This window comes from Penaeus chinensis, chromosome 8 (genome assembly GCF_019202785.1).
Source record: "Penaeus chinensis breed Huanghai No. 1 chromosome 8, ASM1920278v2, whole genome shotgun sequence".
In the NCBI taxonomy this organism is placed as follows: Eukaryota; Metazoa; Arthropoda; class Malacostraca; order Decapoda; family Penaeidae; genus Penaeus; species Penaeus chinensis.
Window position 1 is genome coordinate 3,822,208 of NC_061826.1, and position 12,500 is coordinate 3,834,707.

Sequence of the window (12,500 nt, forward strand, 5' to 3'; positions counted from 1 at the left end):
GTAATAAGTGCATTACATTGTTAACGCATTCGTGACGGGCATGTCATGTATCTGTGCCATGCCCAAAGTGAGTTTACTTGTTTAATTGTTTTTTCACATAGATGGCTATACTTGTACTAAATCACCAATGAACCAATTACGAGTACTGCCTGTCTCACCCGTTTACCCTTTTCTTTAATTTACGAAAATATTTTACGTCATCTTATTTTGCCATTTCTAATGTTTATAACATAATAGTAATTATAATGTTTATAATAAAAATAACACCATCGATATTCATAGCACTAGTAAAAAATTCATTTTCCCGCCAATTTAAGGAAAAGTGAGATCAGGTAAGGCAGAGCCATCTATGTGTAGAGACATTTCACAAAAAATATAAAAAATGAGCACTGCATTTACCCCATTTTTAATTCATTTTCCCTGGCAGCAATGGGTTAAATGCCTGTTGGTGCCCCGGTAAAAGCCAACAAAGTGCCATTTAATGAAATCAAACATAACTATCTTTATCTTAAATAATGGGCTGGTCACAAGTTCTATCTTGCCAAATGTTTATGGTGGAGGAGGTTAGTTGGCTTTTGCTGGGCTGCTGAAGGTGCAGAAGCCACTGCAGTTGTGTAACTCGAACAAATTTGGTCCTGGTGTTCAAGAATTACCCAAATGAGGAATCACTCTAAGCTCTATCTTGCTAGACTATGTGTAGTGGAGTGTTTTTGCTGAAGCACCTTACCTATGGAGGATGCTTCAACCTCTTAAAGCTGTGCCAGTCATGGTGGCCTTCAGTTGACATCCAGCCAGCTGTTTTGGAACCTGCATTTAACTCCCCTCAAAGGGATGTTAGTGATTCTTTGTTTGGTATTATGGGTGATTTATTATTTTTTGACACTATTTTTTGTTAGTACTTTGCACTTAACATGACAGATTTCATGCCCTTCCAAGCTAATGGGACTAATATTGATGGTATGGTTTGTTTCCAAGGACTAAAACTATTATCAGGCAGGTGATATAACGAGCAGATGAATGATATTAGATTTATATTATCATTGACATTAAACTCCTAGTATACACTTGCGGCCTTTACTTTACACCGACACTATGATTTTACTCCTTTCATTATCAGCCACAGTTTTTTTTGCTTACCAAAACTAATATCTTTTTTTTATTTATCTTTACAGTTTTCTTAGAACAAACCATCATGGCTCAGTCAAATTTAAGAAATTACCTGCGTTCCCTTCGCTGGACCCCCTTACCAGTGGGTGTAGGTCTAGCTCTCATAGCCTTCCAGCAGTACAGACACACAAGGAAACGTGAAGCAGCTAAATTAGGGCAGCTGCAGCCATGTGATTGCTTAGCAGAAGAGTGGGAAGTGGCAGCATACAAGCTGTTGCCTCTCCGCTCTTTCTCAAGAGCATGGGGATGGGTGAACGGTAAGTTTGATTTGATTTTTGCGGATAGAAAGAATAAATAGGCAATTCATGACTTTGATCATTATTTTTTTTATTATGGCCTTGCAAATGATATCTTTATAAGTCATATATATATATATATATATATATATATGTTATTATTATTATTATTATTATTATTATTATTATTATTATTATTATTATTATTATTATTATTATTATTATTAATATTATTATTAATATTATTTTGTCAATTTATCAACAGGTTCCAGAAATATTAATGAAAATTTTATTATCAGATATATAATAATGGTGAATTCATGGTTTATAGCTGTAGTAGAGTTGTAATAACCTTACAGGCTACATACAGACAGTAAAAATGTTATTACTATGCTTTTTCTCCACAGTAATTTTTTTTTTTTTTTTCAGGGATTGAGCTTCCAGAGTGGTCAAGAAAGTCTGTGCTTGGATTCTACGTTCGAGCATTTGGATGTAACATGGCAGAAGCTGAAGTAGAGGATTTGAATCGGTATGCTTGCCTCTCAGACCTATTTCGGCGGTCACTCAAAGAAGGGATTCGTCCAGTTGACCTCTCTGCAGAAGTAGTGAGTCCGGCAGATGGAACCGTGTTGTCATTTGGCACTGTAGATTGTGGATCCCTTGACCAGATAAAGGTGAGATAGTGGAACCATTATATTACTTTATTAATTCATTAATTTCCAATTTTCCTTTACCTACTTTATATAATTGTATATCGACCATTCATTAACCCACTGGCTGCGGGGTTATGTACTGTTCACTGTAGTCTTTTGTGAGTTTTGTTGACTGCGCCTGATTTCTCTAGTACTTGAATTTGTGGGACAATGTTTTTTTTTTCTAATGCAATTAATATCAACCCTTTTACAATTAATAACTGTGTGTTTTCAGGGAGTGACATACCCATTAAGGAAGTTTCTTGGACCCAATTGCTGGACCAAAGGAGGACCAATGATAGTTGATAGTAAAACTGATGATGGTTGTTTCCACCGGTCATGCTTGAATGACAGCAACAACATGCTTTACCACTGCGTCATCTATTTAGCTCCTGGTGATTACCATCGCTTCCACTCCTCGGCAGACTGGCAAGTGCATTTCCGTAGACACTTCCCAGGAGAATTGCTCAGTGTTAATCCATCAATTGCTGCTTGGGTGAGAGATCTCTTTATTTTAAATGAAAGGGTAGCTTACGTAGGACGCTGGAAACATGGCTTTTTCTCTATGACAGCTGTTGGTGCCACAAATGTTGGGTCTGTTAAGGTTTATTTTGATGATGAACTAAAAACAAATTTAAATAAATGGCAAAAGGATAACTTCTTTGATAAACATTTCAAAGGAAAGTCAATAGACTTAAGTCGAGGGGGCAACTTTGGGGAATTTAACCTAGGTTCTACTATTGTTCTTGTTTTTGAAGCCCCTAAAGACACAAAACTATGTGTAGAAGCAGGACAGAAGGTAAAAGTAGGGCAAGCTTTGTTTAGAATAATTAATTCTTATGTAGGGAAAGCTAGTTCTGAAATAAATCATCCAGGACCTCAGAGGTAAATATATTTGTGATAGCAAAGACAATGTATTTAAATATTTCTTGTAAAGATGTTATCATAATAAAAGATAATCAAGATATGTATAGTTTTCATACATTTTGTTGGATGTGAAAAGGGAATTCATTGTGTAACTAGAGTAACTACTTAAAAATGTATGGAAATTGTTTGATGGAATGCTGTACTACCCATTGTAAATATTTGAGTTTATGGAAACTTTACTCTGATGGGAATATTGGATTGTGAAATATTTAGGCAGATTTCTCTTCTGTCAAGTTACAGAGAACAAAACTTCTGTACAGTTGCTTTATTTTCTATTACATTATTAACTCCCATACACTATAGAGGTGTTAATGAATGGAAGCCATATCAATCTGGTCAGCTACATTACCAATACATTGAAGGCAGCATTAGGTCGATGACAGTATTAAGAATGATTGGGAAAGTATTCAGACTGCAGGAATTTTTTGTTTTAGAAAAGTGTTGAGGTAATAAGTTTTTTTGCATTGTATATTTATATATTTGTCAAAAATTTAGTTTGTTATAATTCTTATGTTGATAGAAAAAATTATGCATAACACATTTGTTTTATATAATATTTTTTTATCATTATTTTATTATTATCATTACTATTACTGTTATCATTTGTATTATAATTGTTAGCATTATTATTGTTATTATACTATCATATTTATTGCTGTTACTACAAGCATCTCATAAACATTATCATTAGTATTTTAAGTTTCCAACATATATAATTTTTTGCAAGTAAAAAGGTGCACAGATAAGGAACAAGAAAAAAGTATTACATGAGATATAGTTTGTAATGGATTAGGTTAGGCTTAACCAAAGTATGAAGCATACATTGTTTCCTTATCAAATATATATTGAATTTGAAAGCAGAATATTTTTAAAAAAATATTTGCAATGTGTAACAGAATGTAACAAATTGCTCACACAGACATGCATGTTAATATGCTCACATAGTCATATAAATGCTTATGCAAATGGAAACACACAGACTGACAGAAATGCTGGAATTGCTTGTATTAGCTCAGCTCATGTGTTTGCTCCAAGGCTCAGAAATTGGAAGGGAATTTAGTCACAGACTAATAAATATGATATGATCATTTCAAACGTGAAAACTGTAAGTTAACAAAGGCTGTTTTGACAATTGTAAATATTGTATCTGGTGCTTTCTTGCTCAAGACTTTAAGGTTACTGTAGCTTGTCTGGGCTTTGAATGTTGTTATTGGCTTAATGTGTTTATTTGTAAGGGTTGCCCCTTGACAAGGTTAATTTGTTTTGTAAATTACTGGCCTTTGAATCCTGAGGAAAGTAAACAAAACAAATCAGGGATGGAAGTTGTGAGATGGATGGTTAGTGACATTGTTATCAAGCCTCAGTTTTGAAATTATGGAATTTGTATGGAAAGTAGGATTATGTTCAGATTAACAAACTATTCATTAACTATAGCCCTAAAGGTAGTGAAGAATGGATTTGTCAGGATGGTTTATTTTGCCCTGAAATGTGTGGTAAAGGCCATGATCAGCTCATTCTGTTGAAGGTCGCAGGAATCGATGTAACACATAGTGTTTAAGGATGACAGAAAAAAAAGCATTATGCAAAACAGTAAACAAATTGTTTGCTTAAAACATCAGTAATTTAGCACAATAATGAATTTCTGTTTAACACTTTGATATGTTCAATTTAGTCAGATATGTTATTAACTTTTATTTGTATTTGTTGACAATACATTTGGATTTGTTTGTTAGTACTGTTTTATATCCATCAGGTTGTGTATATAATATATATATTTGTACAGAATTTGTAATAAATATTCATATAAACTTCCTATTTTAATACCTTTGTACAATGAACTTAAAGACCAATATTTTTTATGCTGTGGACATAAGTGTCTTAAAAAGACAATGCAGAAAAGTTATGGCATAATTATGTAACAACTCATAATTTACTACAGGTGGTGTAGATTTAAAGAAAAAATGCTGATTTTCATGCTGGAATCAGGTTTCCAGAATTTTAATACATCCGTTTTAGTCTGTATGCAGTTCTGTTTTCTGTTTCTAGAGTTTCTAGCAGAATACTATACTAGAATCAGTAATAGAGAGTGTTTAGACACATGGTTTACCTTACTGATGGAAGTATGAGAGATCTAGCAATGCAGGAGAGAGTTTGAGTTTAATATTTTTAAATTCTATCTGGAAAAAATTTAAGATCTCATTTTGACTCTATGCAGGCAATACCAATCATAAGAAAACAAAAGTATTCATCCATTTTAATTTGTACAAATAAATTTATGCTGTATACATTAGGCATTGTGTATCATGTAGCTAACTACCAAATATTTTCAAATACTGAAGTGTATATTCTAGAAACTACAATTTTTTAATGAAACTACAAATCACAGCAAATTTCTGCATGTGGTAGGTTTATGTCAAAAGTTTTATGATTTTTTAAATGCACATGTTAATGGTACAGGGATTCATAGATTTCCCCTCTGCCTGTCCTGCAGCAACCTCTTGTTTAAACAATCTATGTCAGTACATAGTTCATAAAAAAAGGATATATATATATATATATATATATATATATATATATATATATATATATAAATATAAAATGGAAGGTATAACATCTAAAATATACACTGGCTAGACAGTTTTTTCCCAATACAATCTTGCTGCAAATGTCATCTACCCTGTCAGGGTTCTTTTTTATTTTGTCTACCTTCTCATATTCATCTTTGAACAGCACTAAAATGGCCTTAGATACAGAAAAAAAGACAAACTTCCCATTTCTATTTTGGGGTTGGAAAGAAAATGCATGATGTAGTAAGAGAAACTCAAGCTGTCTCACAAGAATTTGGGTAAGTAAGGGAAGAGATGATGGGAGGAGGAAAGGGCATAAACTAGAGCAGGCGGTTCACGAATCAATGATACAGAATCATCGTTCTACTTTAGCAGTAGGCCTGGCATTATCTCTACTCTTGAGAAACTCTAGGTCTACAGCAAACTGCTAACTTTCTAAATAATGTTTATGGGACTACAATGCTCTGTCTTGACATAGAGAAGTTAAGTCTAGAAGCTCTTCATGGGATAAAGGCTAGGATGCTTGTGAGGCAAATGAAACAACATGTAGATGACAGAAGTTGTGAACTCACTGAACTACTTAGAATAGAAAAGGATCTAAGACTGTATGTAGATGCAGAATTTGAGGGTCTTGATGGAAGGGGATGTTTGCCTATGCAAAACACAATTACAGAAACCGTTTTAGAAAGAAAGTGGAGCTGAAAGATTCAGGAAATTGCAGAATATGAATTAACGTTAGAACAGAACTAAATTTTATTTCAACTAACACCATGAAGGCCAACAAAGATGCATACCTGGTTTCCCTTAATTATATTATTAAAAGCTATCTGATACATACCTGTACAAAAGTTTAATTCACTTTTTTTTTTTTAGATGGTGACATTCATGGTAACAAGGTAATAAGTATACATACTACTCATAGCGTGGTGTAGTTTAATGTACAATTCCATTTCAATTTCAAACCTAAGAGGCCTGTCTTGGCACAGCATCACATTCATAACTATTACCAAGATGAAAGAAATGTTATTCATGAATTTACGTCTCCTAAATATATATCTTTCCTTCATGATGATCAAAGTTCACAGGTTACTATTTTTCTTGCAGACCATGAGTATGATACCTCTGCCTTAGAAATGACCCTTGCATAATTATTCACAAATTCAGAGTTGGGTATAAGACTAATCCAAGCTTTCCCTTACTATTGGTCAGGCTGGAGCTTTTGTCATGATCTCCTGGGGGTAGCCATGGCTAATTCCAGCTGACTCTAACCTTTGGTACTTTGTTACTCCTGTTGATAAACGTATAATGGCTCTTAAACTAAAGCATGCTTTTGGTTTCATCTCTAACAAATGTGTACACCCCTACTGATATTTACAAACTTGATGTGAAGGAAGTGTTTTATGCCAAACTCGCATTTGTGGGAGACAACTGTTCCCAGCGAGACATTCCCATTATTCTGGGAGACTTATATGCGGTATCCAGCTGTAATCGAGGGGGCTACAAGATGGCCCCCGCTCTGCCTAGCAAGGGCTGAGAAAGCTGAACTCCAAACCTTCCTTACAGATGACTGCAGTCACTCAGTAGAAGGACTGATCATTTCAGTTAATTGTTAGGGTCCGTGAAAATTGGGCCCAGTATTTTGAGCAGCTGTATCAGGTTTACCCTCTAGCACTTAGATTGGATGCAAGTGGTGTCACAATCCCTATGCCAGATCAAGTCATCAGCAAAGAACCTCCTACCCTGACGGTCGTGTTGTATCCCTCGTAGAAGTAGTGTGGAAATCTAGATAAATTTGAAAATTATTAGATTTCTATTAAAATATATTCGCCGCCACCACCGCTGTTTTATTAGAAAATAGGGAAAACAAATCTCCTCCAAGTGAATTAATTATTTTAATAATATTAAAATCATAATTCCTGTAATGAAGGGATTGAGTAAACTAAAGTTAAAGTTTTATATATTTTACTATTTTTAATTTTACAATATAATTACAGTAAATCTATATTCTCTTGAAATACATTAAATCTATATTGAAAAATGGAACGTTCTTAAAAATTCTATAATGAAAACTGACGAGCCCTACTCACCAAAATAACCACCAAAGACACTCTGGCCATGGTTCTTCCGTCGATCTCTCTAGAACCCTGCTCCACAGACGACTGGGGAAGCGACCCAGGGTCAGCTTGTCGGTCGCTCCCTCGCAGACATCAGCATCACCTGATCGTACATCGTACGATGTCCCGTTATCACGGTTTTTTCCACTTGTGCCCAGCACTCGTGATTTTTCCTTCTTTTCTAACACTCATGGTAGACTCCTAATCTTCCACAGTAGGACATATTTGTAGTGTTTTCCTTAACTGTGAGAGATTTCCCGAATCCTATGTTTACCCTGTCCCCAGGTTATTCCTGGGACATGAAGTGGGTGAGTTACCTCAGGCCCTCCAGTAATCAGTCTCGAGTGACAGGTGCAGAATGTGAAGGAATTGCCGCGAAGTAGTGAATTGTTACAATTACCCAGATGCTGCAGACACTGATGCAGAGTATAGATGGAATTGAAAAAAGAAAGAAAGAAAGAAAGAAAGAAAGAAAGAAAGAAAGAAAGAAAAAAAAAAAAAATCCTGGCACAAGTTAGAAACCGAAGAGCTGAAAGTAGGAGAGGAAGCTGTCAAGGAAACTCCCCCAAAGACCAGATATGAAGACTAAAAGCGTAAGTGGTCGTGCAAAGGAGCAAAGTGTAAACTGTAAGATAAAAATTAACGGAAAGGAAAGGAAATAGTGCAGTGGGAGGAACAACCTCTGCAACCTCCAATGAAATGCAATGATTAGGGGCAAGGAAACCTCTTGAAAATATGGGATATTGTGCAAGTCGAATGGGCAACGATTCGAGAAATGTTGAAAATTGTAAAGGCGCAATACAGGCCAGATGGAGCCTCTATTGAAACAAATGATATAGAGTAGCCCAGGAAAGTATCACCCAGATGTACATCACAAGGGGGTCAACTCTAACCATTTGTTTATACGCAGTTTCGCACCTCTTATCAGGCGAGTATTAGCGTTTGGCCTGCGGCATCAGACTGCTCAGTATCGCCAGGTAAGGTTTTTGCTCACTTTCTTCTGGATTCACAATAGACGAGATTCTGGCGCTTTGAGTCATTTTGGAACGTCATAGTTTGTTTGATCGTGGGCTGCTTGCAGTTTATATTAACCTCAAAAGAGCGTTTGCCTCGGTGCATCGCGAATCGCTCTGGGAGATCCTGAGACTTGGGGGAATTCTGACAAGGATTATTAGACCATCCATAAGCTCGTACACTGGTACTAAAAGTGCTGTAAAGTGTGGCGGGGGGCTGTCGAGCTTCTTTCCAGTTAACTCAGAAGCGAGGCAAGGCTGTGTCTTAGACTGGGTAATGGGTTGAAAAAAAAGAAAAAAAAAAAAAAACTTTAGCTGGACAGCTGCCAGAGAAGCCAGGAGTCACTATAGGAGGGAGGACGACACCACGCTGCTTGCTAGATCGAAAGCAGATATGGATAACATGGCCGAATTACTTCGAGTAGCTAGTGAAGAGCATGGACTGAAGATTAATAGTTCAAAAACCAACTGTTACAATCCAAGGCGAGGCAGTCAACAATGTGAACAAGTTTAAACTTCTAGGCTCCGTTGTAACTTCACGTGGAGACAGTGAAACTGAAAGCCCGGGTAGGGAATGCAAAGAAGGTGACATCTGATCTGACAAGAATGTGGAAATCGGCCGAGTTGAGTTTGAACTTGAAAATGAAGTTAGCCAAAGCCTTGGTGTGGAGTGTGTTTCTCTACGGTTGTGAAAGCTGGACTCTGCGGAAGAAGGAAGAAAAGCACATTGAAGTGTTTGAGATGTGGCTCTGGAGACGAGTCCTACGAGTCAGCTGGTGTGATCGGGAGACGAACGACTGGGTGAGAAAACAAGTTGGTGTACCGGAATCAGAAGGCTCCAGACAGTTAAAAGGCGCAAGGTCCAAAAGTATGGTCACTGGAAAAGAAGACCGGAGAGCCTGGTCCTGGCAACGATAGAAGGCGAAGTGGGAGTGAAAGGGAGACGAGGACGAAGGAAAGCAGAATGGAGTGACAGCATCAGGGAATGGAGAGGATCAATGACTGCTGTACGCAGAGCAGCCACCAATCGAGATGCCTATGGTCCTACCCAGACTATGGCCAACTGAACTGAACTGAACTATCCAAACGTCACTGTGGAGCAACACTAGGCAATATCAAGGTCACTGATCTTTACTTTGCTGACGATGTTGCTATCCTATCTGAGTCCTTGGAAAATCTTGTGGCGTATTTAGCAATGTGGCGAAGCCCCTGAGTTTCAAGGTCTGGACCAAGACCAAGATCCAGGATTTTGCGGGCCTGCTTGGAGAACCTTTTCAGTCAGTACATGCTTGTGGCAAGGACATCGAGGTCACAGAGAACTTGGTAGTGTAGTCCATGCCAGATCAGTAGACGGACTGTTCTGGCAGCAGAACTCAGTCAGTAAGAGTATTTGGAGATGCCGGTACCTGTGCAGGAACACACTACATGTCTTCTAGGTCCTGATAATGCCAGTTTTGCTTTAAAGGAGTGAAACCTGGAAACTATTATGTGTCTTGGAGTCGTGTCTTGATGCCTTTTGTAACTGATTATTTTGTCGAATCATAGGGTACAGGTGGATGGACGTTACAACGTGAGACCGGCATAGGACCTTTTACTTGCAAAGTCCGGGACCGCCAACTCAGACTATACGGACACCATGCTCGTTTCATTTTAAAGGATAAAATCAGTAGCTTATGTCGGGGGACAACAAATCTTCAAATTAAGGCATCAGAGAATTCTCTTAGTAAAACGAAAGAAGTTACAAAATGAAGGGTCGATCTTCTGTCTTCTCTGTCCTGTATCTCCCTTATTTTAGATTTGCGCACCTTTTGCTATAGATGAAAAGTGTCTTAGTTTTCGTCAAGGTATCCACTCCACACACGTATTTTACTGTACTCTTGGCTGACATGCGCGGGAAGTTTTTCAACAAATTATGTATCTACAACGGAAAATACCCGGTAAAGGCCCTTTATTGTAGTTATTATGTATTAATGTAAAACAAACAATTATAAAATACAAATAACAGTAAGGTGCAATGAAAGAATATATCTCAGCATGAGCTAGTTTTTTGCATCATGAAACTTTTCAGAGAGGTTTAAGCATCTAACATTTCGTTCTTTAATCCTTTTGAGAACTCCGCTGCTGCTGCCTCTGCTTTTACCCGTTTTCTCGGTATTCTTTTAGGCAAAATCAAAATACTACCATTAACTTGCATTTACCAATTAGATTTATTAGTTACATTCTATCAGTATTTATATGATGAAATATATAATGCAATCTGTATCATACTTGGAATACTAAGATATTACGTAAATAGTATGTTTTCAGATCCTTAAAAGAACGGCACTTCGTGTCACCAACGTGTCACCCGAACGCAAACACAACCTGAGTGTCGTCTTCAAAAATGGACAAAATAGCTATTTTACACACTTTTATGTGCTATGCTATGACTGTCGGTGTACGCAGTGAAATGGTACAACTTAGAGTGATAAATGAGATGCCTAATAACGGCTATAGGTGAGATATTCTAGGTTTTCTTCAGGATTTCAGTCGTAGAGATCCAACTGAAGGAAAGTGTGAAGTAAGAAAATGTCAAATGATCATGTTAATGGTATATCCATATGAGTTTAAGCATGAGAGATAATGGTTTGCATATTGATCCTTAAGGACAATGATTTCCGATCATGTGCATCGTTCACGAATATTCCTTAGTAAACCTCTAAAACGATGCTGTTAACATTGTCGTGCCAGCAGTATGGTAATTCCATGCCTAGGGACTTCATGTAGTTAATCTAGAAGACATGGCATTTTAGTAAACGAACATGTTGATGTCAGGAGTACAAATGTGCTTGCCTTGTTCATGATCACTGTGGTAGTTTTGTTTTTTATCATATATAAATCACCCCAGAAACATTTAATTACCAAAGAGTCAGTTACTAGTCCTCAGGATTTACGGAATTCCTTTTTTTTTTTTTTTTAATATTGGGAGAAACAAAAAACAGAGCTAGAAGACCATGGAAACAATCCAGGTTTTAATTTTGCCATAAATGACTTGGTTGAAATCTCTTGCAGATAGTTTTACCAAAGTCCAGTTCACTATCATTGCTGACAGATCTTGGATAAAAAAAATTGATGATGGAAGTTGTTATGTACAATGGAACCTTATTTGAAAATAATTACTGGTATCTCTAATACTGGTGATAATTAAGGATATGACAGCAGGCCATCAAGGTACAGCTGTTTATACATTTATAATGTTATACACTTGTTTGATAGGTTATTAATTTTTCAGTAATCTGAATGGACTTGATGCTAAAACAGAAGAAAGGCTACAAGCAAGAATGAAACCTGCAAATGTATCAGGACCAGACCACTTGTATCACCTCGAGGGAAAATGCTTCAAGTATAAGGATTTGAAGTAAGAAAAAAATGATTGCAGGGCATGTCTTTCTCCTTTTGTGTTTTTGTTTTCTGTTCCTTTTTTAGTTATTACTGTCATTGTTGCTTTACACATTTTGATTAGTGAACAGTGTTTTGCAATGTTTGATTAATACTTCATGTTGTTTGATTGATAATCCAAATATTGTATTATGTAAACACTTAAATTGAGTCCACTCAGTAGTTTTAAAAGTAGATCTGGTAGTCATAAAAGATATAGATATAATTTTTAAGATTTTTTTTAAATTAAAGGAAATGTTTTCTACAATCCACACCTTTACTTTCAGATATGAATACATGTTCTGCCCATTTAACAACATTACTCAGGAAGATATTCAAGCATTTTATGAACCATATAAAGGAATAT

General features: G+C 36.4%; 2 protein-coding genes across 2 annotated transcripts in view; both read left to right on the top strand.

Moving 5' to 3' along the window:
• The window catches only part of LOC125028171 (phosphatidylserine decarboxylase proenzyme, mitochondrial-like), a 25,432-nt gene extending 20,602 nt beyond the window's left edge, over positions 1-4,830 (top strand). Inside the window, exons 2-4 of the mRNA XM_047617554.1 lie at positions 1,173-1,424; positions 1,833-2,077; positions 2,331-4,830. Coding sequence (XP_047473510.1) covers positions 1,173-1,424; positions 1,833-2,077; positions 2,331-2,984 — 1,151 coding nt within the window. The 3' untranslated portion in view covers positions 2,985-4,830. The remainder of the gene's footprint in view (positions 1-1,172; positions 1,425-1,832; positions 2,078-2,330) is intronic.
• Positions 4,831-11,036: 6,206 nt separating this feature from the next.
• Positions 11,037-12,500, top strand: part of LOC125028019 (N-acetylglucosamine-1-phosphotransferase subunit gamma-like) — a 7,005-nt gene continuing 5,541 nt past the window's right edge. The window contains exons 1-3 of the mRNA XM_047617277.1: positions 11,037-11,212; positions 11,988-12,113; positions 12,421-12,500. The exon at positions 12,421-12,500 is cut by the window's right edge and continues 4 nt beyond it. Of these exons, the coding sequence (XP_047473233.1) occupies positions 11,100-11,212; positions 11,988-12,113; positions 12,421-12,500 (319 nt within the window). The 5' untranslated portion in view covers positions 11,037-11,099. The remainder of the gene's footprint in view (positions 11,213-11,987; positions 12,114-12,420) is intronic.